The sequence below is a fragment of the Rhipicephalus sanguineus genome, chromosome 11, assembly GCF_013339695.2.
Source record: "Rhipicephalus sanguineus isolate Rsan-2018 chromosome 11, BIME_Rsan_1.4, whole genome shotgun sequence".
In the NCBI taxonomy this organism is placed as follows: Eukaryota; Metazoa; Arthropoda; class Arachnida; order Ixodida; family Ixodidae; genus Rhipicephalus; species Rhipicephalus sanguineus.
This window is the reverse complement of record NC_051186.1, coordinates 23714395-23742383: the sequence shown is the minus strand read 5'-3', so window position 1 is coordinate 23742383 and position 27989 is coordinate 23714395. Positions and strand designations below refer to the sequence as shown.

Sequence of the window (27989 nt, the reverse complement as noted above, 5' to 3'; positions counted from 1 at the left end):
AAGAAGTCGGAATTGCCAATCCTTGCCTAAGGGTCTAATTGGAGGGGCCGTAACTAGTATTAGTGGAACGAAATTATGCAATATGTTTTCAATGATTGTGAAAGCTGATGTGGAGGAGAATAAGTGGACAAAGTTTAAGAAATATAAAAAATGGGTTTTTTTTAATTGTCATCAGAAGTTTCCATTGTTCAGTGTTATCTTGAAGTTAGCCCGATTGTATCTCTTGACTGAAAAGTTATATAAATATAAGGTTCGGCAGTTGCTTTTTTGAGATATAAAGACCTTCAAAATAAAGAAAATAACGTTTTCTGGGCCAATTTTTAGGTTTTTTACAAAAACATCTACGCTACACATAAAAACTAAAAATAGCCGAGCAGAAGCAAAAACATGCATATATTTAGTTAAAGAAATTTCAGCTACCTAACTTTAATATATTTTGTGCAATTCATAACGAAATTTGGCCAAAACAGCAGAGCGGAGGAGCGCTCCACTCCACCTCTTTCGTCATCATTGATTTTCTGTGCTTCGAAAAAATGTTTGGCTCGGCAAAACAAATTGTGGATCTCTTCTTTCCACTCATCAGGCAATAATATATAAAATTTAAAAATAAATTTAAGAGGTCGACCAGCCATCGTTTGTTCGATCTTACGTGGAATCACCCTGCTTTTACTGAACCGCAGAGAATCCTCGTGTGAGTAAAATTTAATGTGTTATGAAAAGAGGGAAATATGTTCTTCAAATGTTCCGACAATTTGTGACAACTCAGAATGCAACCCCGAGGCACCACACTGTAAAAGTACCAAGAAATCGTGCACTCATCTAAAGACTCTCAGAACTAACCTCTGCTGCAGGATTTTGTAGCGGAGAACAGGTTGGAAAAAAAATGGCGGTAGGGGATTGGCGGTAAACATTTTTAATCACGCCTTTCATGTTGTACCTAAGTCTGGGGTACAACAACTAGTACTAACTAAATAAACTAGAACAGCTGCAAAAGAAGATGTTAAGAATCTTTGAGAATTTCAGTGGACACCCAAGCCTACTACCCACTGCTCCCCTATTCATTAAACATAATACGCTAAAAGCTTCCAAGCTACACGACTATGACCTGTCTCTTGATATCTATAAAAACAAGCTTCCAAAAGATGAAGAACACACTCGTCATGACTACAGCATACGTAACAGGCAAATACCAGTACTACATACTCGCACAAACTACGGTAGAGCCAGACTTGAATATTGCATACCAGCACTTTAAAACTCCTTAAAACCCCATGTTAATTTTAGTGCCCCCTTCAGTGTGTTCAAATCAAATGTGCGTGACTATTAGGGGCGAAGCTCCTTAAAGCGGCACCCATTCGTCCCTCGTAGTCGTAGTGCGTAACCAGTCGTAACGCTAGTACCAGATCTTGACCTCCAAGGTGGTGCTGGTGGGAGATTTTTCCTGTGCGTTGTTGAACAATAAAAAATTCGCAGCGTGCGCGTTAACTAAAAGCCGAATTCTCCTGTCTCTCGTTCCCCATTAGCAGCCATTGGCATGTTCCAGTAGGAAACGTTAGTAGAAGTAGAAGTGTAAGTGTTAGCTAAAAGCCGACTTCTTCTGTCTCTCATTCCCATTAGCAGCCATTGTTTACCTCCAAGGTAGTGCCTGGTGAGATTTCTCCTGTGCGTGATTAAACAATAAAAATTTTGTTCAAAACGCCGTTGATTGATGAAATAAACCAACGAAAGACGCCAGATGTTTTCTAAAAGCAAAACGAAAGAACGCCAGATGTTTCTAAAGCAAAACGAAAAGACGCCAGCTGCTTAACGAAAGACGCCAGATGTTTTCTAAAGCAATGGTTTTCTAAACAATGAAAATTCACAGCGTACATGTAAAATTAAAGTGAGCTGCAAGTCGTCATAACTCTCGTCGAACCTTTAGTATAAACGCGCCCGATCTCACATCGGTGATGATGTACTGGGCAGAATTCACGGAAGATTCACGGTTTACCGATGAACCTCCGCAGCTTCGCCCACTCATCATCATTCACTCCGTGGATATGCTGTGATTTTTTTGATGAAGCCATAAATATTTTTCTTTGCTCAACACTAAATAATATTTCATGTTCTGTGCGTCATACAGAAAGAGTGTTCTGATGTTCATTGTATATATAGTGATTTTTATATTTTCTTTGTATTATGCTGTTTGTTTTGCTTACAAGCGTACATCTGTGTGAAATCCACTGAATGTGCTGCCCTCTATAGGCTCCCAGGTCCTGTCAAGCTGTTTTGCACAGCTTTTTGCCTGGGGGACCCCGAACAAGTGTGTTGGAAATAAAGTGGATTTTGATTCTGGATAGAGGGGGGGGTGCTTGCTCGGTCATTGGCGCATATTTCAAATCTCCCAAAAAGGGCAAGGGGGTGCTAGCTCGCGATACTATGGTATTATAATTATTATTATTGTTATTTAGTAGTTACATTCACAAACTGTTACGAAATTCCAAGTCTTCTTGGATCCTGAAGTCCGTAAACTTTTGGGGCTGAGTCTATATGCAGTCCACACAACAGAACATAAATGAATTTAACATCAGCAATCAGTTACGCACTTCAGTTTTGCATAATGTGATCATGACCGGAAATTAAGTAATACAAAACAGGTAATGTTTCACCGATTCAAAGGAAGGTGATGCAACTAGAGTGAAGAGAGACAACATGGCAAACGGCAAAAATGCTTCGCAATTTGCACCTGCATTCATCTGAAATGCTGCACAACCATATGAATTGTGTGTATTGTAATGGCAGCTAGAATGAAGTATCTCTTACTTGCTCCATTTACAACAAAACAGAAATGTTAGTTTATCCAATTTTAGACATTTCTTTTTTTCATCTTGCCAATCATGTCAGGCAAAAAAAAGTAAAATGTTAAAAGGGCCCTGCGACATTTTTTCAGCATGGTCAGAAAATGCTGCCGAGTGGTAGTTGAGGCTCCTGACAACATGTGAGCCAAACATCATAGCGCAGCACGAGGCCTGGAATTTGCAATCAATTCTCAGTCAGCTAGAAATCGCCCGCTCTTCTCTCGACATATGATGTCATAAATACAAAGTCCACGGCCATTGGCTGATTTGAGCATCGTGAGCTGCGTAGTTACTGCAGCCGCTGTAGGATACCGCGACATGCCCGCTCGCTCGCTCGCAATCACACTGACAGTGACCACACATTCTCAGAAGAAAAAGAAAAAGTGCTCAAGGTCATGACGCGCGCTGAATGGACGCACCTTCTTACTCTCTTGTCATCCTCCTCCCCCCCATGTGGCTTTCTGTGCACTCGCTAGTACGAAAAGAGAGAAAGCGCTTAAAGCATGCAAGAAATACCTGTAACTGCGCTCATCCTTGACAGGTTCTAAAAATTTTTGTGGCAGTTGATTCGTGGGGCAATAAAGTTTTTTAGTGAATCCATTCGATGATTACTTGAAAAAGTGCTGCAGGGTCCCTCTAAAGGGACAAGGCAAATGTTAAGTCAACATTGTTTGTTCAATTAATGGTCCAGAAACCTCGCAGTGCTACCTTTTTGCCAAGGAAAAGCTTATTTTGAAATAAAATCACGTTTTAGTGGTCCGCATCGCATTAGCGCACTTCAACTCACCCGCTTGAAAGCGGTGTTTGTCACGTCACTGCTGCCGTGCCCAACGTTGCCCGCCTTTACTGCGTGGCGGCGTGCACCATTCGGGCATCCGGCAACATCACATGCATGCGGCATTTTGTCGAACTTTTTGTCAGAGCGACTTTCACAAGCGCACAAAACACACGCGGCAGTACGTGATACCGAAACTACCACTGAGACGCGACCGCGTGAGCGAAGCAGAGTGCCGGACGAAGTGCAGTTTGGCGAAAACGGAACCTTTGAACCACGCGCGCTGTTCCCCATGGCAATGCCAAAGAGGTTCTTTTTTCCATGAATCAAACATGCAGAAACGAACAAGCAGCATTTTATTACGTCTCTTGATGCACGGAAGGTTATTTTTTTTTCCAGCTAGTTTGATTATGAGTGATTAATTGTAGTCGAACTCTCTCACGTCATCGGGATCATTTCCAAAATGTGCCGCTCGTGGCACTCATCAAGTGATACATTTAGCTTAATTTCTCGGTAAGTAGGGCACTACTGTTGATAATACTGCCGTTTTAGACGTTGTCATACATTGAGCTTTAACGCCGACATAAATTGTTATTTGCCTTCAGTGTCCCTTGAACACATTCACTGCGGCGTGGATCATTGTTGGGTCACAGCCTGTGCTCCTCCCATGCAGCCACGATGTCACGAGAATGCCTCTGCGGATGCGATAACTTTCTCACACTTGTACACAGAAGCACGATTTTTGTTGTAAGAGGTTATAAATAATCAAAAGAAAACATTTCTGGTGTTAGATGCCATAACCCATCGGTAACCCACGACCATAGGTCGGCAAAAAATGTGGAGCTCACTCAAACTCACTCATGCAATATGTTTTGTCCTTAGAGCTCACTCGGACTAATCTCACCAAAATTTTCCTCAACCGGTCCCACTCGGACTCAGACTCACTGAAATTTTTCTCAGCCTTACTCACTCACACTCAAACTCACCAAAATAATACTCACTCGGACTCACTCAGACTCACAGCTCTATCTGAGCCTGAGCGAGTCTGAGTGAGTCCACTCATGATTCCATTTGCATATAATTGTGTCAATGCTCTTTAACACTAATATCTTGCATAATTGGTGCTCTACTTCGCACCTTTTTACCTCGTACCTTCAAATATGAGTTATCAGTGGATTCAATCCAGTAAGGACATTTTTATTGAAAAAAGTGCCTCACACGAGATATTTTTATCAAAATCTTCCTGTGAAAAACATGGCGGGGGGGGGGGAGGTCAATCTGCTCCCCCCTCTCCATAACTCACGCCCTTATTAATAAATATTGAGCTATCGTATGAATGCTAGTGCTTTGAGGTATATGTGAGTCGACGGGAGTATAAACGTGAGCCGAAATAAGGCTGATAGTAATGCTGAAGTTGTGTAGATAGAACCATAGGTCGGCAAAACGGTGTGGAGCTCACTCAGACTCACCCAAGGAATATATTTTGCGCTTAGGGCTCACTCGGACTCAGACTCACCAAAAGTTTCCTCAACCAGACTCACTCGGACTCAGACTCACTGAAATTTTTCTCCGCCTGACTCACTCGGACTCAAACTCACCAAAATAATACTCACTCGGACTCGCTCAGACTCAGACTCACGGCTCTATCTGAGTCTGAGTGAGTCACCTCATGAGTGAGTTTGCCGACCTATGCCCACGACGCACTGAAGGAAAACATTCTCATGCTGCGTGGGGTGTGATCCACCGGTGACCCATGCTCAAAAACTCTCAGTCATGTGCTGTCGTCTAAGTTTTAACGCGATAGCGTTAGAGAGCTCGTTTCGCAGAAATGTCGCCGTCGGCGTCGCTAAGTCGCTTGTGAGCGAAAAATCGTCTGTGACCGAAAAATCAAAAAAGATGCAAATAAAATAAACAATAAAAATCTTCGGTCCCATTGAGGATCGAACCCGGGCTGTTGGCATCGCAAGCAGGTGTCCTACCACAAAGCCACCAAGTTACTTGCAACTGCTTCGGGAAAAAACACTATATAAATGCCATGTAGTGGAAGGAGTCTCCTTAACGCATTTTGTTCGGCAGGTCTGACGACGAAAATGAGCCCATTCGGCGATTTGTAGGCGCATTGGCGAGGCCATCAAACTACGTTTTTTGCGCAACGCCATGATTCGAAAAAAGCTGGGATAGTGCAGCCATCGCCGCTAAACACACACACCAACTTTCAAACAGGTCCAAAAATGGACACCCCCCCATGTCCATCTAGAGGAAAACATATCAAGCCAACGTCTTCTTTCTAGAGGAGGCGTTGATCAAGCAAACAGCAAACATTAGATAATGTGCTGCCATCTGTGAGGCGTTGTGAGAAATATATCTTGACTCTAGCACAGGGAAGTGCTTTAGATCGAAAACCTGCACCATTAGTATAGACACAAAGAGCGCGCCTGTGTCTGTGTGCGTGTAACAACACACATTAATAAGTATGCACTTAGTGGTTAAGTGCGCACTAGGGGCTGGATTTCGCTATCGCATTCAACTCTTAAAGGCGAAGCTTAAGGGTCCCCCAATTTTCGAGAATGCAACCAATACATATATTTTTATTGCAAACGACGTGGGACGGCAATGTTTTTAAGGAGCGGAGTGGCGGCCTATTTCTCTGTTCTGTTGCTCACCACCATTTTGTCGCGGTTTTTGACATACCGTAAAAGTCAACCGCCTCCATCGCCATCATCGGCTTCGCTTTGTTTACTACCAGCCTTGTGCCATGGGTGGTCTCATTTTGCGCTTTTGTTGTTGTCTTAAAAATCTATTTGGGCTCCGAGGTGCTTTTTTTCTTCGTGACCGGTGGCTGACGACAGTTCACAGTAGCGTTCAAGAAAACAGTGATCGAGTTCGCGAAGGCACGAAGAAATCTGGTCTGAAGTGTGTGAAAGGTGTGTTGGGATGATATATATACACACACACACATATTATATATATATATATATATATATATATATATATATATATATATATATATATATATATATATATATATACATATACATACACACAGTCGGACCTGCTTATAACGAACTCGAAAGTGTCGCGAAAAGTGGTCGCTATATCAGTAATTCGTTGTATATGGACTCGCCTTTAAAAACGTGCGCTTAGCGGCCAAGCCATTTTCTTTTTTTTTTTTCTGTGCACTTGTATTATAGTGCACCCAACCCCTCCGGTGACAAGCTAAGCCTTTTCGCGTCGTGAAGCGACGCCTGCTACGTGATCACGATTGAATTACCCGCCTTTGCAATGAACAGACACCGTTTCACCAAAACGTGGTACTGCTACGTGGAGCCTACTCGGCTCGCGGAGTCGCATGCCGGGCCGCTTGCTGTATGCCGTATGCGTGTGTTTGTACACTGTCAATTTTTATGAAAGGGAACACGCGAGCTCGTGGCCTGCACGCTTCGGTGGCTGCTTGCAGCGCCTTAAAGCGGGAGCAAGAGCAACCACAGCGTCTTTTCGCGTCATCTAGTGGCGAGCAAAACAACCAGTAATGTGTGATCACGGCCGGGCTAGACCACACGCGCGCGCTAGCGCGCGTGCGGTCTAGCCCGGCCGTGGTGTGATATGCAACCGGCTGCAAGATTGCAACCACCTCCCCCTTCAAGGCGATTAAGCAAGAGACCGGGCCAGCGGCATGTCGTCTGCTGTTTGTGAATTGTGCTTGGCACGCGAGCGCACTTGAAATGGGGAAGCTCTGCTGCTTGGCTTTCACGCGTCATCGCTTCGGCTGATTTAGAGTGCTTTAAGCAACAGCGGTGCAGTCAGGTGAACTTTTGTTGGTGGTTTCCCGTCGTGAAATCTCTCATCGAATGCTGTGGAAAACATTCTTCTGGGTGGAATCCCACTTAGCCGAGAACCTATCGCCTGCCAATACAAAAAGCACTTGTATGTCCGCGCTGGATGCTTTAAAGTCATGCACAGCGACTGCCGCTGAGGTGATGATAGCGCGAGATGGTGCTGCGTAGCAAATAGAAGGCGAAACAGTCTCGTGGTGGTTGTGAGGATTTTCATCGATATTTATTAGTAACGTGAAATTAGTAACACGTGAAAGCAAGGAGCAGAGCTTTCTCGTTTCGAGCGCGCTCGCGTGTCAAGCACAATTCACAAGCAGCAGACGACACGCTGTTGGCCCGGTCTCTTGCTGAATCGCCTTGAAGGGGGAGGTGGTTGCAATCTTGCAGCCGGTCACATATCACACATGACTGGTTGTTTTTCTCGCCACTAGATGACGCAAACAGGGGCTGTGCGAACTACCAGGCAAAGACTGGAAGTATAGTGAGCTGCTACATGTAATCACGAAAGAAATGGAAATAGAGAAGAAAACTATTTGTTGGAAAGGAAAGAAAAAGCCAAAAAGTTGGTGGAACAAAGAAATCCGGGAAGCGATCGAGATGCGACGTCAGGCATCACGGGAGCACAGACAGGCAAAAAAGGAGAAGCGGCCACAGGACGAAGTCAACCAAATATGGGAAATATATTTAGAGCAAAAATCCATTGTGCAGAAATTAGTCGAGGCAAAAATTAAAGGTGAAAGTGAACGCTGGATGACAGAGATTCGCGAAAAGAAGAAGGCCGCGCCTAGGATATTTTGGAGCCACCTAAAAGCGCTGGGTAGGGAGTCTGTCACAATGCAACAACATATGGTAGATGAAGGAGGAAATAAATTGGAAGGATATGAAGCGCTAGGTTACATCCGAAAGATAACAGCCGATTCGTTTAAAAAGGTCCCCCAGGGGATTCCCCCGGTGAGTAAAAGTACGCAAAGGAGTGCAACCGACGAAGATGTAGTACTAGAGAATTTCAATTGGAAGAAGGCCGAAGGAAAAATTCCTAAGCGCACTACTCCGGGCTTAGATGGGGTTCCCGTCAGCCTCATTAACGAACTCGGACATAACACTAAAGAAGCACTGCTGAAAGCCGTAGAAAAGTGCTTACAGGAGAGGGAAATACCAGACAGTTGGAGAAAAAGTAGAATGAACTTAATCTATAAAGGCAAGGGAGAAAAGGATAACATTCGCTCGTATAGACCGCTAACAATTACATCGGTGCTATACAGGTTGGCGATGCAGGCAGTAAAATTAAAAATAGAAGCGTGGGTAGAACAAAATGATATTTTGGGAGAACTTCAGAATGGATTTCGAATCGACAGGCGGTTAGACGATAATCTGTTTGTTCTTACCCAGTGTATAGAAATATCTAAAATAGAAAACAGGCCCTTATACGTAGCTTATCTAGATATCACCGGGGCGTATGACAACGTTAATCAGGAAATTTTGTGGGATATATTGAAGGAAGTGGGCATAGGTGACGACTGTGTACAGCTTTTGAGGGAAATATACCGAGGAAATACAGTTTGTATAGAATGGGAAGGAATAAGTAGCAAGGACAGCGTTGAAATTAGCAAGGGGCTGAGACAGGGATGCCCTTTGTCCCCGCTGTTATTCATGCTGTACATGGCGAGGATGGAAAAAGCGCTAGAAGGTAGCAACATTGGATTTAATTTGTCACACAAACAGGTCGGAGCGATGGTTGAGCAGAAGCTTCCAGGTCTATTTTATGCTGATGATATTGTCTTATTTGCGGACAGTCAAGATGATATACAGCGACTGGCAGATATATGCGGAAGGGAGTGTGAGGCTCTAGGACTAGGATTTAGTGCAACAAAATGTGGATTGATGGTATTCAATGATCACGGAGACCATACGGTCTTTATACAGGGCCAAAAAATACCGAGGGTAAGCGAGTACAAGTACCTCGGAGTATGGGTAAATGAGGGGGATAGATATATGGAGGTACAAGAGAAAGCATCGGTAGCAAAGGGAAAGAGGAATGCTGCAATTATGAAGCACAGAGCTTTATGGGGATACAATAGGTACGAGGTGCTTCGAGGGCTGTGGAAGGGTGTGATGGTTCCGGGGCTTACATTTGGGAACTCAGTGGTGTGCATGAAGTCAGAGGTGCAATCAGGAATGGATGTAAATCAAAGGACGGTGGGCCGCCTCGCGTTGGGCGCTCACGGGAAGACGACAAATGAGGCGGTAAAGGGTGATATGGGATGGACAGGCTTTGAAGTGAGGGAAGCGCAGAGCAAAATGAGATTCGAAGAGAGGCTGAGGAAAATGAAGGAGAGTAGATGGGCAGAGAAGGTTTTCAGGTATTTGTATAGAAAAAGCGTTGACACGCAGTGGAGAAAAAGAACTAGGAGGCTCACCAGTAAATATACGGCTGGCAGTGCGGGCGATATGGCAACAAGGAGCATTAAGCGGAAGGTCAGAGAGGCGGAGAGGACTTATTGGATGACAGCGATGGAAAAGAAGCCGGCTCTGAGTAACTACCGAAAAGGAAAAAACGAAATAAGGAGGGAAAGGTTTTATGATAATTCAAGGGGAAGCGCTTTACTGTTTGAAGCAAGGTCGGGCTGCCTTAGAACGCGTAGTTATAAAGCGAGATTTAGTAACGAAGAAGAACAATGTACATGCTGCGGGGGAACTAAGGAAACGATGGAACATGTACTGATTGAATGTGGCGATATTCACCCAGGTATACGTGTGGGCACGAGTCTACATGAAGCCTTGGGTTTTAGGGACAACAATGGAAAGCTGAACACGTCCGCGATAGAAATAAGTAAGAGACGGTTAGAGTATTGGTGGCAGAAAAGTAGAGATAAAGAACAAAAATAAATAATGGCGGAAAAATAAGGTCATTCTGCCTTAAGAGGCAGAGAGATGGACCGTGAATTTGTATTTTTTGGTATAATAACATAGATTTAATCAATGTAGATAAGGTATTAGGCCAACATGAAACAAGGAAGCTTATTTTTTTTTTTTTCTTCGAGCCTGGTGGCAGACATGTCACCGCCCCGTTTTAAAGGGGACGCTCATAGCATCCATCCATCCATCCATCCTTGCTCTCACTCCCGCTAGAAGACGCTGCAAGCAGACGCCGGAGCGTGCAGGCCACGAGCTCGCGTGTTCCCTTTCATAAAAATTGACAGTGTACGTTCTTCGTGCCTGCTTCACTCTGGACCGTGCATGGGTGCGGCGAGTAGCCTGTTCATTCAACGCGGCACGTTGCTTGCATTTTGCAAGCAACGTGCACTCTACGTCTCCACGATGCTCTCGCGGCCCTGCACGACGATGCGCGGTGCACTTGAGTTGTCATCTAGTCAAACACGCAGTATACGCTCGCTGTCAGTGTGTCGACGCTTCTCGGTGCCCGCGCCGCCCAACAAAAGCGAGCTACTTCCGTTTCTACAAAGCGACGCACACTTCAAAGCGGTCTCGCACGACGCGGCGGCGGCGAACTTGCGAAGACCGATCTCACCGCGAGTTTCACTACGCCACCGCTAACGCAGTGCATGCCGGTACTTGTAGTACTCGGTACGTTCAGCTGCCTACAGCTAGTGCATTGACGAGCTGCATTAACGAGCTTTAGCGGCCTTATTTGGATGAATTGCGATAGTTGGGTTGTCGTGCTCTGTACAGGAATGCTACAACAGGGGCCTGAAGCAAAATGACTCGGATTTGCGTGTTCTCAAAGGATTTCAAGCTCCGACAGGAATTTGTGCGACAGTCAACGAAGTCGGACAGAGAGGCAACTACCGCGCACTTTCTTGTTCAACGTGTTTGTGAACTCCCTGTGCATGATGCATCGTGGTTTAGCAGTGCCCTATTGCGTCATAAAAACCTTGCTGCGCGAACGATGGACCGAGCAGCGACAGCAAAAGTTCATATAACGCGAGCTGGATCCCCTTGCCGGGCCGATCGCCGCCAGCGGCAACAGGTTGGATACAACGTCCTTTCCGGGCTCAACAGATATCGCTTTAATATATAGGAAGACCTAAACCGACCTCTCACCAAATGCGATGACGACTGTCAAGCGTCTAGCATGAACGAGACCTGGGATACAAGCCAAGATTATAACTGCATGCTGTGTACAGCTCGCGCCGTGGAGCGCACGGCGAAAACTCGGCCGTGCCGGTATCGCAGCCAACTCCGCCGCCGGGATTTCCCTGTTCCTTTCAATATGCGATATTATTGTGAACGCATCGTAAAGCGGTCAACAGCGGTAGCAAAGCTGGACTTCTTTATGAGCGTAGGCTATTAACCGTACACTGCCGTTTCGAAGCGGTAGGCCTAGCGACGATACCGGCGCCGAGCCACCGGCTGAGGCCGCCGCCGCCAGCCGGAGCGAGCTACTGCTTATCCGCCGCATTGCGTGTGCCGCCAAAATCTCTTAATGACTCATCCATCCCTTGTACAGCAGGAAATATTATGCCATTCAGGAGATTTTCGTGATGTTAACCTTTGCCAAAAGGCATGAGCGGCCAGTCACTGTTCAGCGGACGCGCCTCTGCTTCACGGCGACCGTTTTATCTTCATTCACGTTTAACTTATTACTGTGATCGAAGTCCTGCGTTGACAACACAGCCTACATGGAAAGTGTCGCTTCGATAAAAAAAAAAGCGCAATAAGCTTCTTTTTTTGGTCCCCTTCGGCTTTTTTTTTTCTCCTGTTGTCGCATAGCGGAGAGCTCTGCGCAGTTTGGGCAAGTTATTTTCCGGATACTGTAGCTTGTGTCGCTTGCGTGCTTGCGTTCACTGGAGAAGATATTTGCTCTCATGACGACAGGAACGTGATTTCTCTTTTTTTTATTACTAATATTTATTCAGCAAAACGAGGCAAGCTCATCAACCCGACGAGACCACCTCGTCACACGTAAGCACTATCAAGTGTTCTTTTTTTCTTTTAGCGCTAGTATGCAGTTAACCTGAAATAAAACAACATACGTTGGAGGTGCGGACACAGTTTTCCACCGCGTTCAATCGTCTTGCGTGTCGAGGATTGGTGCAAAACGCCAATATACCTGAAACACGCAGCAAGCAGCCGCACCAGCAGCGCTCCGAAAACTACAACTAAGATGGCGACAGTGCCACTGTCGGAAACTCGCGCATGCGCAGATGGTCTGGTGGGATCGGTCTATTCGCAACTTTCACGTACCGTGGCGCCGCCGAGTGGTGGCTGGCGGAAGCTCTGCAGAGATTATTGAAATGTTGGACCCGCTGGAGTCAGCGAATGCTGCCACTTGTTTTGTCTCTTTTGGGGTCGTTTTGCACTGGTGCGCACGGTCTCGATATTACCGTGACACGTTCGGTTTCTCAATGTGAACGGAAAATAAAACTAAAAAGGCAACTGATTTTTCTGCGGGCATCGATGCCCACGGAGTACAGCGTGAGGCAAAGCAAGCCTCCCCTTTAGACTAGCGCCTCAAAAAGCCATGAGTGGTTAAGCGGGTTAAACTTCGCAAGCAAATAACCAAGGCCCATGAATGTATGCAGCATCCCATTTTGTGTCCGAGTATATATTTACTACCTCATATCCATGACTGGGCAAAGATACATTGAAATTGTATCGCGATACGATACACGATACTCAGGCAAGGAGTATTTGAGATACAAATACAAGATACGTCCGGAATAATTGTATACGATACGATACTTCCCAATTGTATCTTAAGATACTTCGATACATTTGCAAATTTTCTATTATAGATCCATTTTTTTTTTTCGGAGCATACATGCTGCGTGATGAACATTTTCGGGCTTTTAAAGAAAGCCCGTAAAATATGAAATAAAATAACGTTCACGGACCGTTAAAAAATAAGAATAAAGCAGAGAACATATTTTAGCAGCAGGTTAGAAATGACATACAGTAAAACCTCGGTAATTTGTACTCGGTTAATTGGGAATCCCGGATAATTTGTATTATTTGCGCGGTCCCAAATTTTTACATGTAAATTTAACCGGATAATTGGTGCGGCCAGTCTGCGACTTCCCGGTTAATTGGCACACTTGACCGCGACTTCCAAGATATGCAAAGGGTGTTGCGAATCTCGGAGGCTGTAACTAAAACATGCATTTTTTTTTTGATGTACGGATCTCGAAGGCCATGTTTTTTTTACCGGAAATACGTCGTAGACGCCATGTTTTAGCAATTGCCAGGCGGCGATGCGTGCGGTTGCGATCATGATCATCATCATCTCAACAGCGATGTTAGCCACTCTAGCGAAGTGAATGTTTTGTGGAGTCTTTGTGCCATTTGGATGTCGGCTGGCGAGCATTGTGCGATTCGGTGCGACTGCTCCATTTGTCTCCTGTCTCCGCTTGAGTGTCTTCCCTGTGAATTAGTTGATTGAGGTGTGCTTGGAAGGAAGATGCCGAAGTACAAGAGCTTGTCCCTGCACGAAAAGGTGTGCTTAATGGGAGTGGATATTCGCCCGGCATCCGGCTGAATTGCGCGAGCGGAACTTGGCCGGCAGTGTCTCCTCATTGGCCGGCTGTAGTCACGTGGTTAACGCCGGCATCCTGTGGCAAAAAGCGCTTTGCCGGCACGGGTATTTGCCGAGTGTCATTTCGCGAGCGGCCGTCAAGCGAAGATGCTGGCATTTAGTGAGGGAACAATTATATGCCGGTAGTTTGACTTACCCACGCCGTCGCCACATCTGAAAACGCACGCCGTGACGGCAACAGTTGTCCGGTTCTGGTTTGACCGGCAGTTTGCTTTTGCGGCCGGCCGTCAAGCGACGAGCGCCGGCACTTAGCGCACGGGTATTTGCGAGTTTCATTTCGCGAGCGGCCGTGCCGGCATTTAGTGCGGGAACAATTACATGCCGGTAGTTTGACTTACCAACGCCGTCGCCACGTCTGAAAACGCACGCCGTGACAGCAAGAGTTGTGGTTTGACCGGCAGTTTGCTTTCGCGAGCGGCCGGCCGTCAAGCGACGAGCGCCGGCACTTAGCGCGGACACAATTATTTGCCGGTAGTTTTACTTATCAATGGTATAGCGGTATAGCCTCCCCTGAAAACAGGCAGCTGTGACTACTACGACGGCACAAGTCGTCCGGTTGTGGTGTGAGGCAGTTTGCTTTCGCGAGCGGCCGGCCGTCAAGCGACGAGCGCCGGCACTTAGCGCAGAGGCAATTATTTGCCGGTAGGTTTACTTAAAACAGGCTGTGACTACTACGACGGCACAAGTCGTCCGGTTGTGGTTTGACCGGCAGTTTGCTTTCGCGAGGGGCCAGCCGTCAAGCGACTAGCGCGGAGACAATTATTTGCCGATACATGTCAAGATAGTGTGACGGAGTCTCGTCACGTCGGTGACAAACATGGTAAAATAAAGGGGAAAAAAATCACCGACGATTTCGCGATACCACCTAATATTCTGAGCGCAACTGTTTAGGTGTTATCAGTGCCCTCAGTGGTAAAATTGTTGAAGAAGATGTGGGAAACAAAGCCAGATTTGCTGAACTGTGGTGTTTTGGATGAGTGCATGGACATCAACCTTGTAAGGCCCTTTTTCAGCAGTGATAGGTGAAACATATCAATGCACCAGTGGGAATGTGAACAGTGTCACGAAGAGCTTGAGAAGTTTGACTCTATTTTTTGTGATTGGTGTCTCTGCTGGTACCATATACCTTGCACATTGTTGAAGAGGCAGCCAAAAAAGAAACTGTGGCAATGTTCCAAGTGTGTGTGACTCAACATTGTGGATTGGCTTTCACGTCAACATTGTACAAACAACTTTGTTACTTGTTATTGATGGCTTGCATTGATGTCATTGAAAGCACCGTGTTGGAGCACCAGCATGTGGGGACGCGGTGTTTGCGATGCCACATTAATGTTATCAAAACATCACATGCATGTACTTTTGTTATTTACACACAGAGATGCTCCTGCCATGTTCTTTTCACATAGACGTAACTTGTTTGTCATCAGAGCCACCATCGTGCAGTGCCAGTTCATTCAGAAGCTGCGTCTATGACATGTCATGTGCAAGCCATTCTGAAATGACCTTTTGTGTACCATGCAACAACAACAAAAAAAGTGAGAGATGTCATGGAGACAATGAAGGGTTTGACTGGCACCGTAGCTGGTATCATACCCCTCCATCTGATTTGAGGTAGCCAAAGAAGAAACTGTGCAATGTTCCCACTGCGGGTGACTTTTGACAATATTTATGTGCATATCTTCCATGTTAAAATTGTTTAAAAACTGAGACGCGCTACTTTTTTATATCACCTGACGTTACCTTTTGTGTAGAGTTTGACCTCTACTAATTGCCATTATCATACCCTTCCATCTGATTTGAGGTAGCCAAAGAAGAAACTGCAATGTTCCCACTGCAGGTGACTTTTGACAATATTTGTGTGCATATCTTGACCTTTGACAATATTTATGTGCATATCTTCCATGTTAAAATTGTTTAAAACTGAGACGTGCTACTTTTTTATATCACCTGACGTTACCTTTTGTGTAGAGTTTGACCTCTACTAATTGCCATTATCATACCCCTCCATCTGATTTGAGGTAGCCAAAGAAGAAACTGCAATGTTCCCACTGCAGGTGACTTTTGACAATATTTGTGTGCATATCTTGACCTTTGACAATATTTATGTGCATATCTTCCATGTTAAAATTGTTTAAAAACTGAGACGTGCTACTTTTTTATATCACCTGACGTTACCTTTTGTGTAGAGTTTGACCTCTACTAATTGCCATTATCATACCCCTCCGTCTGATTTGAGGTAGTCAAAGAAACTGTGCAATGTTCCCACTGCGGGTGACTTTTGACAACATTTATGTACATATTTTCCATCTTAAAATTGTGTAAACTAAGACTTGTGTTGCCTTTTATAACGCCTGAAATTACTTTTTGTGTACCGCGCAACAAGAAAGAAAAAGCAAAGTGAGGAGTGTGTTGTCGACATTCAAAGACAAATTCAGGATAAGATGGAAGCTTGCAGAGACTAAAAAAATCCTTGAAAAGGCATGTTGCTGGAGCCAACAATTCGACAGGTGGACTTATCATCATCAAGGCTGCCCTGACAAAGCAGGCCCGTTTCTCGAAATCTTGGCTCCAGCGACATTCCCAGGCCAAGGACTTTTTCATCTCATAGAAACACACAAGATGTTCAGTAGCGCCTTTGCTGATATCATTCATACATAGCCCTTCCATATGTCATCAGAGGCAGCCAAAGAACAAAAATATGTAACTTTCATGTGAGCATTGTGCATTTCAGAATTTTTCGTAACCTCTAAATGTCTGACATTAATTTTGGCAACATGGAAATAAAAAATTGAAACACGATCCCCCCCCCCTTTTTTTCACTCCAATGTGCACTATGAAAGGCAACGGTGCACTTGCGAAGTTCGCAGGGAATTCTAAGTGGAGGATATACCGTCAGGTTCTGACTGAGTTAAACGAAGTAACAGCGCAAATGCCGGTCAAACCACAACTGGACGACTTGTGCCGTCGTAGTAGTCACAGCATGTTTTCAGGGGAGGCTATACCATGGATAAGTAAAACTGCCGGCAAATAATTGTATCCGCGCTAAGTGCCGGCGCTCGTCGCTTGACGGCCTGCCGCTCGCGAAAGCAAACTGCATGCCGGTCAAGCCACAACCGGACGACTTGTGCCGTCGTAGCAGTCACAGCTGCCTATATTCAGGGGAGGCTATACCATGGATAAGTAAAACTACCGGCAAATAATTGTCTCCGCGCTAAGTGCCGGCGCTCGTCGCTTGACGGCCTGCCGCTCGCAAAAGCAAACTGCATGCCGGTCAAGCCACAACCGGACGACTTGTGCCGTCGTAGTAGTCACAGCTGCCTATTTTCAGGGGAGGCTATACCATGGATAAGTAAAACTACCGGCAAATAATTGTCTCCGCGCTAAGTGCCGGCGCTCGTCGCTTGACGGCCTGCCGCTCGCGAAAGCAAACTGCATGCCGGTCAAGCCACAACCGGACGACTTGTGCCGTCGTAGTAGTCACAGCTGCCTATTTTCAGGGGAGGCTATACCATGGATAAGTAAAACTACCGGCAAATAATTGCCTCCGCGCTAAGTGCCGGCGCTCGTCGCTTGACGGCCGGCCGCTCGCGAAAGCAAACTGCCGGTCAAACCACAACCAGACAACTCTGTTGCCGTCACGGCGTGCGTTTTCAGACGTGGCGATGGCGTGGGTCTAAATGCCGGCACTCTTCGCTTGACGGCCGCTCGCGAAATGAAACTCGCAAATACCCGTGCGCTAAGTGCCGGCGCTCGTCGCTTGACGGCCGGCCGCAAATGCAAACTGCCGGTCAAACCAGAACCGGACAACTGTTGCCGTCACGGCGTGCGTTTTCAGATGTGGCGACGGCGTGGGTAAGTCAAACTACCGGCATATAATTGTTCCCTCACTAAATGCCAGCATCTTCGCTTGACGGCCGCTCGCGAAATGACACTCGGCAAATACCCGTGCCGGCAAAGCGCTTTTTGCCACAGGATGCCGGCGTTAACCACGTGACTATAGCCGGCCAATGAGGAGACACTGCCGGCCAAGTTCCGCTCGCGCAATTCAGCCGGATGCCGGGCGAATATCCACTCCCGTGCTTAATTGAAGAGGCCAGCAAGTCGACGGCGTCGAAAACGGCTCTCGCCGAAAAGCACCACGTGCCTCTGTCAACGCTGTGCAACATCATCAAGAATAAGGAGAAAATTCTCGATGCTTACAGCAAGACGCACTCGTCAAAGCGTACACGAGTACGCCCGCCTACGTACGCCGACGTTGAAGCAGCTCTGATCGACTGGCTGCAGAAAGCCAACGCAGCACACCTTCCTGTGAATGGGACCATATTGCGTGAGAAGGCCAACCAGCTGGCGCTGCAACTTGGACATTCTGAGTTTAAATGCAGCAATGGATGGTTTTGCCGATTTAAGGAGCGCAACAACCTGACATTCGTGACTGTTTGTGGCGAGAGTGGCAGCGCGGATCAGTCTGTTGTCGACGGCTGGAAGCAGCACACCTTGGCTCCACTACTCGCCAAGTACGAAGCAGCAGATGTTTACAACCTTGATGAAGCTGCTCTGTTCTACAAAATGTTGCCTACGAAGACGTTCGCTTTGAAGGAGGCAGACATTAAGGGGCGGAAACAGAACAAAGATAGAATCACTGTTTTGTTTGGTGCAAGCATGTGCGGTGAGCACAAGCTGCCACTGCTTGTTATTGGGAAGACAGAAAAGCCTCGTTGTTTCAAAAATGCACGACTGCCATCCAAGGATGACCTGATCTATAAAAACAACAAGAAAGCTTGGATGACGGCTGCACTCTTTGAAGAATACGTGCGGCACCTTGACCGCAAGTTTGCGGCCGCAGGGCGCAGCGTTTTGTTCGTCGTCGATAATTGCCCAGCTCACGGCGACATTCAGAACCTGCAGGCAATCAGGCTGGTCTTTCTACCCCCGAACACGACGTCGCTATCGCAGCCGATGGACCAGGGCGTCATACACCATACCAGGAAAATATATCGCTACAATCTGTTGAAGCGAATGCTCCTTTGCTATGACAACGGAAAGGAGTATAACATTGACCTCCTCGGTGGTATTTGCCTCATTGTTCACGCATGGAGGCAGGTGGAGGCCACCGTTATTCGACGGTGTTTTGAGCACGCCGGTTTTGTGAAAGAAGAGGCAACCTCCGCTGAGTTTGCTGTCACCGCTGTCACTTGCCCGTTTGATGAAGAAGGGGAGACTCTCTGCGCTTGATATGAGGCTTTGCACGCGGACGAGGAGTGCACTCCAATCGGATTCTCCGAGTACGCAAATGTCGAGTGCACAGTGCAGACGTGTTACGCCGACATCGACAGCGAGATAGCTGCGAGATCGACCGATTCGGCCTCTAATGTTGACAGCGATGACGATTCCTCCCGAGCACCCCCTTTGGCGGATGTCATCGATGCCTTGAGTGTTGTGCGCAGCTTCGTCGAGTGCAACGGCGGCGAGGCTGAGATGCTGCGCCTCATTGACAGGCTGGAAAATATGACTTTCAGTGCTGGGAACTACCGAACGCGTCAGTCACGCATGGAGGAATTTTTCTCCAAGTAGGCTGACTTGCCACAATAAAGGTGTGACTTCCGTACATCACGTTTTCTGGCTGATTTCTTTGATTTCGCGTTGTTTCGGATAATTGGGAATCCCGCTTAATTGGGATATTTTTCTCGGTCCCGAGGCCTTCGAATTAACGAGGTTTTACTGTATTACAATAAGCTGACGGGCGAAAAAGATGGCTCAAAGCTTGCACTAAGCTGCGCAAAGCTCGATACACAGCGAAGCTGATCGGTCTCATGCATATTTATTGCTTTATCTAGGCATAACTTGGCAGTAGAGAGGTTGAACTTGGCTGTAGCGAGGCTTGAACTTGACTTGAACTTGGCTGTAACATTACTGAACTTTTGCTTTAACTGAACTTTTGCTTTAAATTGGCTGTGGCGGGGATGAACTTCGCTGTTACGGCGCATGAGACCGTTGGCGTAGGCCTTCCATCGCTTCGGGGTCTTCTCGAAGCCGCCGTTGCCTTTCCCGTTACCTGGTATTCTCTCGTTGTACGTACTCTGGGTCTTCGACTCGCCGCCGTCGCTTCGCAGCAATTTGTTGGGCTAACTGTTGCCTTCTTCATTTTTAGTGGACCAGTGTTAAGTAGGGGAATTTACCCCATCTCTGTGGCACATACCCGTTTATGATGATGATAGTTTTTTGGTTCGACGGACAAGGAACGATTTGCAGAACACCTTCACTGTTAAAACTATGCAGAGGACCAGGTAATGTACGGGATGCAAACGGAGGACAGCAATGAGAGCACTTGTGCTAACAATCAAATTATCATTGAAAGAACTTCCCTAACAATACAGCAGGAAGAACAAAGACACAGTACGTCAGAATACTCCGTTACGTAAATGCTTGTTCTATTGCATCTAACGTCGGCGCCGACAGTCGGACGGTACTTAGAATCGCCTTTGCATGTAAGATGATCTCATCGTACTAATGTTGGTCAAGCTTTCATCCACGAGATCATTCAAATCGTTGATGTGTGAAAGCCGCGAGACGCAAAGCAGCCCCATTCTTGCATTCTTGAGACTTTGCAACGAATCACCACACAAGACAAACTTGGATTGCGACAGTATAGCGGCATCAGAATTTGTGCGAAAGACACAGCACGCATTGGAGTACGCAGCAGAGTGCAGTGGCTATGAACTAGTGTCATGATATCAACACAACTAAAAAGAAAGGAAACATCTAGAAAAAAAAGGTAGGCTGTGCGTAGATGTTCGCACGCTTGTTTTTGTCTAGATGGCTCGAGCGCCATCACGTGACTCTGCTCCACCAATAGGGACGCCTAAGCCCCATCACCTGTGCTCGCTGGAGTGCTCTGGCGGAAATATACAAGAATGCCACTGTCGTTAGTTTTATTCAGGTGGCTTAGTGGCAGCAATATCAGCTTCAGAACCAGAATTCCGGTCGACGTTTATTGTTTCGCACGGTGGTGCTTTTATGGCAGTATCTTGTATATTAAGATACACGATACATTGCTGAATGTAAAGGAAATACAGATACAGATACTCGTTTCGTGAGACTTATCGCGATACAGATACAAGATACCCAAAGAGTATCTAAGATAGTATTTAAGATACATGTATCTTCGATACTGCCCAGCACTGCTCATATCACATTTCTTGCGCTTCCTTCCTCCGCTCGACACGGTCGCTGTGCAGACAGCACCAGAACTGATTACGAATGCGTTCCGCCTCTAGAATATGAAAGGTCCGGTTTCAGAGTGTCCATCGCATCATTCCACGTCTGAAGTAGCTGTGAAGTGCCTCCGTGACCTTCACATCTGCACTTTTTGTTCGGTATTACTTGCTGATGGCGCTGTTTCTTCATCCCTGTCCCATACGATGTTATTTATTGCACTTCCCAAACACCCAAAACGTAGAATGATAACAGGAATGTCACTTCTTAAACGTAAAAATTGCGTCTTGCCGCTGGTTCCATTTGCTGCTTGTCGACTTATTGTGACATTTCGCTAGCTTTTCGCTCTTTTTTTTTATCAAGAAAGCGCAATGAAGTCATATTTCGGATAATCGCACATGCCTCAAATGGTTCTTGTGCTTTGGTCTCGAAGGGCAACACTTTCTTTTTTTCGTTTGCTTACATTACTTCGTGCTTTGAAGGGAGCTGAGCAAGCTACGCGGCAGAATGCAATGCAAGCAAAAATGAGATAAAGCACATCTCCAAGAATGTCTGTGACACTACTCAGAGATCTTTACTGAGTCTCCCATTATCATATTGTGCTAGCCACACAGCAGGCGTTGCAAAACGCGATTATGCACCGCAAGCAACGCGACGAGTGTGTTTGCGTTATTTACAATTGTGTGCACATTTATCTTCCTAATGTTGTTGCAATCACGTACCCGACATCCCTTTACTTATTTCAATATGTCACCGCTGCTCTCAAAAAAAAAAAAAAAAAGAATGTCGCAGTGCAATCGATGCGCAGAATTGAACTCTTCCGTCAGACATGTGCATTCCAAACCCTCTGTAGCGGGCCGATAATCTCAACGACTGCCATGTTGGACGTAAAGTTGCGCCACCTATAGGCCGTGAAAGTTGCGAATACGCACAGTGTACGGCGAACGCCACACGCGCAGCCGAGCCGATATCTACAGATGACTGTGATATAAGGTTGTCGGTGATAAGTCATAACTGCACGTTCATCGACCGCCGCCACCTCGCCTTCGCTCTTTTCTGGTGCTTATCCGCGAAGGCATCGCCGCAATCACGCGGAAATCGTTATCACCGATCGACCGAAAAGATGGACGACCTTTTGCGATACATTGTGGCGTCGACGAGTTTAGGGATGCAGTGAACCTTTATGCGATGGAAAGTCATCGCGGTTATCACTTCTTGCATTTATGCCTTCTTGCGTTCCAAGGCATTGTTTGGTTCATCGTAGGCAGTCGTAGCTGCAGAGAACGACGTCAGGAAAGGTTACCGTGCGAAAGCTGACCGCAAGGCTTCATGCTGCCTCCTTCTCTTCTTTTTCCATTCTGCCACTGAAGAAAAGGCTGGAAAGTCAGCGACCTTGCTCGCAGCGTCCGAAATCTGCGTGCGGTGCTCGCCGATCAGGGATATCTTAGTAGCGAGTAAACTGGAGCGGGGTACGCACGAGCGCGCGCCCCTCTCACGTTTTAGAAGGCCTGTTTTAACTTTTTTTCGCTTTGTATGCGCCATATTTTTACCGCGACCATGTCTGAAGTGTTCGTTGTAAAAGTAGGGGGCTTTGAAAAATGTTCGCTATATGTGGACGCAGCTTCAATGGTTAGCATTGGAAAATCGTAAGTGCACCCAAATATGGTCGTTATAACCAATAGATCGTTATAAGTGGGTTCGACTGTATATATATATATATATATTTCAGCCGTGAGTCACAAACAATAACTGAAAGTTTATCTTTGCACGGGTGCTCTCGCTGCTCCAACCTCGCCGGATCCTGTTTCTTTGTTGCTTTTTGCGATGCCAGCAGCTTTGGTTACAGCGGCACATATGGCTATGATCAGCGGGCAGATCGAGTGCACCACAGAAGCATTCGCTACTGGCGGACGCTGAAGGATCACATCACGACATGCCGCGATCAGAAGGAAACTTTGTTTCAGTGCCAGACCGCAGCATATCTAGAGCTAGAGACGAAGGTTGCACAGTTTACCCGGGAGCCGCGCTCGCGTCATGATTGCTACCGTGGACCTCAAAGTGCATCCAAAGTAATGCGGTCGAGACGGTTGTGACGTTTTACGAAGGTAATGCTTGAGCCCACCTTTTGGCTTTCTGCCATGTGGAACGTACGCGTAAACACACGTGTAAATAAACGGCATTTTCACTTTGCACCATTTGAAATTGCGTTTGTTTCGCGTAAAGGCGCCTTCTGATACTTTGGCCGTTCCATGTACTTTTTTTTTCTTTCAATTTTCAGTAGTTAGAAGTGAGGGGTTCGACCTATATTCCGGTTTTTACGGTACGTTTCACTCGAATGCGTTCTTCCTGCTGCTCCCAAACATCTTAGCGCGACTCATGAATCATCTTGCCTTTTATGGAGCAAAAGGAAGCACAACACAGAGGAAACAAACGTGTGCTTGTGTTTTCTGGTGCCAGAAACTTCAGATTTCAGCATAGCTTTACGCGAAAAAGGCAAAACATAGCGCTGTGTCTTTCAAATAAGCGCATCAAATGCCAGCTGCAAAGATAGCAGCGCCATCTCTTTGGTGCGAATGAAATGGGCACAGGCGCATGACCCACCGGTGAGTCACTGCGCACCTGGAAGATATGCTGAGTGGCCCATGGGTGGGTCACTCCACACCTGAAACGAGACCTCAAGAAAGCGTGCCGCAGCGAACGTGTTAAAGGCACAAGGTTTCTTAGGTGTTTGTTCAGGAACATCACGCCAGGACAGCTCAAATTATGAGACAGTGTGACACACATCACGTAGTGCTGACTATCAACCCATTTTTCGTTTTAGGGGCGAAGCTCCTTAAGGTGGAACCCGTTCGTCCCTCGTAGTAGTCGTAGTGCGTAACCAGTCTTAACGCTAGTACCGGATCTTGACCTCCAAGGTGGTGTCGGTGGGAGATTTTTCCTGTGCGTTGTTGAACAATAAAAAATGCGCAGCGTGCGCGTTAACTAAAAGCCGAATTCTTCTGTCTCTCATTCCCCATTAGCAGCCATTGGCATGTTCCAGTAGGAAACGTTAGTAGAAGTAGAAGTGTAAGTGTTAGCTAAAAGCCGACTTCTGTCTCTCATTCCCATTAGCAGCCATTGTTTACCTCCAAGGTAGTGCCTGGTGAGATTTCTCCTGTGCGTGATTAAACAATAAAAATTTTGTTCAAAACGCCGTTGATTGATGAAATAAACCAACGAAAGACGCCAGATGTTTTCTAAAAGCAAAACAAAAGAACGCCAGATGTTTCTAAAGCAAAACGAAAAGACGCCAGCTGCTTAACGAAAGACGCCAGAAGTTTTCTAAAGCAATGGTTTTCTAAACAATGAAAATTCACAGCGTACATGTAAAATTAAAGTGAGCTGCAAGTTGTCATAACTCTCATCGAACCTTTAGTATCAACGCGCCCGATCTCACGTCGGTGATGATGTACTGGGCAGAATTCACGGAAGATTCACGGTTTACCGATGAACCTCCGCAGCTTCGCCCACTCATCATCATTCACTCCGTGGATATTTTTTATTGAAAAGCTAGAGCATATATAGGAAAGAGCACACTCATACACCTTGTTTTCACATGCTTTTGTTTTGCTGTTCCTGGTTGCAGCTTTTAGCCTTGTTACCTGCTTACAAACCTTTTTTTTTGTTAGACTTTAGTTGTTTCTTGGTTTTTGACGACTCGTTCCGACTGCTTAGTTCTGGTCCTGTTTTGTTGTTTTTCACCTTTGACCGCCGTTTGTTTCATGAAAGCTGCTTTTCACTGCATTGTGTAAACTCTTAATCTTTATTGAAATTGCTGGTTTTGCCAGCCGGCCGAATCACTTGATAGTGCTCGCCTTTACTGATTGTGCTCTTGCCTATATATGCTCTAGCTTTCCAATAAAAGACCAGGTGACAGACAGTGCTGTGTCCTGTCCCATAGTTTGCGCTGTTCTGCCATAACGTTAAAGGAACTTTCCCTGAAAAAAAAGCTTGTGTCGGGAATGACTGCGCAAATGCATGCTGGATATGCTCGTTCTCGTCAGATCATTGAAGCTAAGCAGTACTGCAGAGTTCTGTTCAACAGTGGGGGTTTATTGAAGCTTCCAAGTAAAGCCAAAACTGACGTCCCATCGCTATTGACAAGTATTATACTCCAGTTGTTGCCTCGATATAAAGAACTCCCAGAAAAGAATGCAAAGGGTTGTGCTATTCTGTGTCGCGAATGCCGCAGCCATTAAAGGTATCCCCTCCAGCTAAGGAGCATTTGAAATCAAGGTCAAATAACGCACCTGTTCATCAGAGATGTTTGCACCAACCATCATGTGCAGCACAGCCAAGAGCTCATCCCTGGAGATTTTGTTGTCGTCGTCCAGATCATACATCTTAAAGGCAACTGCAACAGTAATAATGCGATATTATAACAATGGCAAAGTTAGATATGTTTATATCTAGCTGAGTGCAGACTTGTTAGTTAACAGAAACTTAGTATAGGTTTCGAAACTAATGTGCACGCGAGTGGAGTTGCTTTTGGATTGCATCGCGACGTCTCAGTGCAAAAGTTGTTGCTTCAAAGCCACTGACAGTGAGGCCAATGCTCCTCATTTCATTGTGCTTCAAAGCACAAGGCATGCCACATGAAGCAACAGGTCTTGGATAAGTGATTTTGAAGTTTCGCAGACATCTTTATAGTGCCCAGTCGCAGTTTCAGTTTTGGGAGCATTGAAAGAGGTGGATCAGGTTCGTTGTTTTTCTAAACACAGCTGGCCATGTGACCACACAAAACAGTGATGTGCATGTGAGCGCCACGCTGACAACCGCAACTAAGACCACACGCAAGGACCATGGCAGGTGTCGGAACGGAACGAAAAAAAAAAAAAACACGATATTTTTGACCGGAATGAAAACATAACCGAAACTTTTTCAGTTATTTCGTTCCAGAATGAAAATGAAATAAATTGTTTTTCGGTTCACGAGAAAACTTGACAATCCGGAACAACTGAGGTCATGCAACGTGATCAATTATGCATATCTCGGGGTACATGGGGTATTAGCGCGTACCTCAGGCAGGAATTCCAAAGCAAGCAAAGATATGTTGAAATTGTAAATGAAAACAGTGGCAACCAGAGATGTTTATGCAATGCAAGTGGACTTCTGCGTGCCTGTCGCGCAGGCCAGCGTGGAGGGGCATGGTCAGTGCTCAAGTTTGTTAAAGCGAAAACTGGTATGAGATCACAACAGCACATTTTGACACCATAGTTGTCCGTCGCCGCCAGTGTCCGTAACTGCTATTGCATGAAATAAGAAAAAATGAAATGAGAGAAATTTCTAGGATAGGATGGGATTTGAACCCGCGCCCTCTGCATGGCAGTCGAGTATTCCACCACAGTGCCACACTGGTGCTTGCAACTCCTTCGCAAAAATACTCTATACAGGCGTCATGTCGGGCAAGGAATCGTGTTAAAATATGTAATATAGTGAGGCAGAAGAGTAAATAACAACCTGGCGTTGCACAATGCAAACTGCACGAGTTGGTCGTTGAATGGTTCCAACCCGTTACAAAGGGTTCAGCCATAATTCATCATCATCAGCCACAGCACAAAGTGTACATGCCTTGCAGATGTGTAGCGGGTACCGCGACTTTCCGAAAAATGACGAAAAATGGCATAATGGGTGCTTTGCTACTTGTGAAAAATTACAATGATTTATGGTGTAGTGGGTACCTTGCATGTGTACTTGCATTAGTTGCCCTAAGAGACTCTACAACAGGCTCTACAAAGTCCGCTCTTCTAGCTTTCGCTGTGACTGTGCTGTGTGTTCTGCACAGGCCTGGTGATCTTTTATCAGAACAGCGGTCTCGTACATCAGAGACTACACTCAATGACATGCTACTTCTGAGATCGTGCTGACTCCCTTCACACAAAACATTGAGTCCGCTAAAAAAAATCGTAATAGACTTTTAAGAAAATAAATACTATGACTTCGAAAGGTATACTGGGTTTGTGCTAGTTGGTAGGAATTCATGGTACAGTTACTTCCGCTCCTCTGAACAATGTGTTGTACTCCTGTCCCACTTTCTTAAGAGGAGGGCAATCAACTACACCACAAATGCAATGTTTTTTTATGATTACCTTAACATCAATTTTTCGCACACAAAAAAAAGAACCGTTATGAACCGTTACAGAAAATGTTTTTCGTTCCGTAACAGAAACGGAACAAAACTTCTTGCGGTAAAATGAAAACAAAACCAAAACGAAAAACATTTTGTTCCGACACCTTGGACAACACTGACTCGCGACATTGGTGGGTGTTTACCTTCAAACCGAGCTGACGTCGATATTGCAAGGTGCTCTGTTATGTGTCGAGTTGCACGGTGCACACTTCAAATTTGATTTTAAAGGGACACTAAAGAGAAACAATGAATTGGTTTAGCTTGATAAATTGTACTTTGAGAACTATAATGTCGTTAATTTCACCATCATAGGTGTATTAATAAAAGAGAAAATGAATTCAAAGTTTCATTTTTAAATTTCACACCAAGATCTCCATGCGTGACGTCATGGATTTCAAAGTGTATTTATCGCATTTTGGAGCCATTGGCTCAACAAAATTTCCTCAAACTTGGTATGTTAACTACATGGCCCCCTCAGAGGACAGTGTACTTCATTTTTACCATTTAAAACTACGTAGGCCCTAGTAGGCGCCGTCAAAATAGGTGACGTCATGGCGAATGGTGTGGAATCTTCAAGGTGGCATCACCACTCACATTTTCTTTTTTGTAC

The 27989-nt window shown here is 45.8% G+C and overlaps 1 protein-coding gene across 1 annotated transcript in view; it reads right to left on the bottom strand.

The window, feature by feature from the left end:
• Window positions 1–27989, bottom strand: part of LOC119374429 (calcineurin B homologous protein 1) — a 34907-nt gene that overhangs the window by 4087 nt on the left and 2831 nt on the right. The window contains exon 4 of the mRNA XM_037644518.2: window positions 25500–25603. Within this exon, the coding sequence (XP_037500446.1) occupies window positions 25500–25603 (104 nt within the window). The remainder of the gene's footprint in view (window positions 1–25499; window positions 25604–27989) is intronic.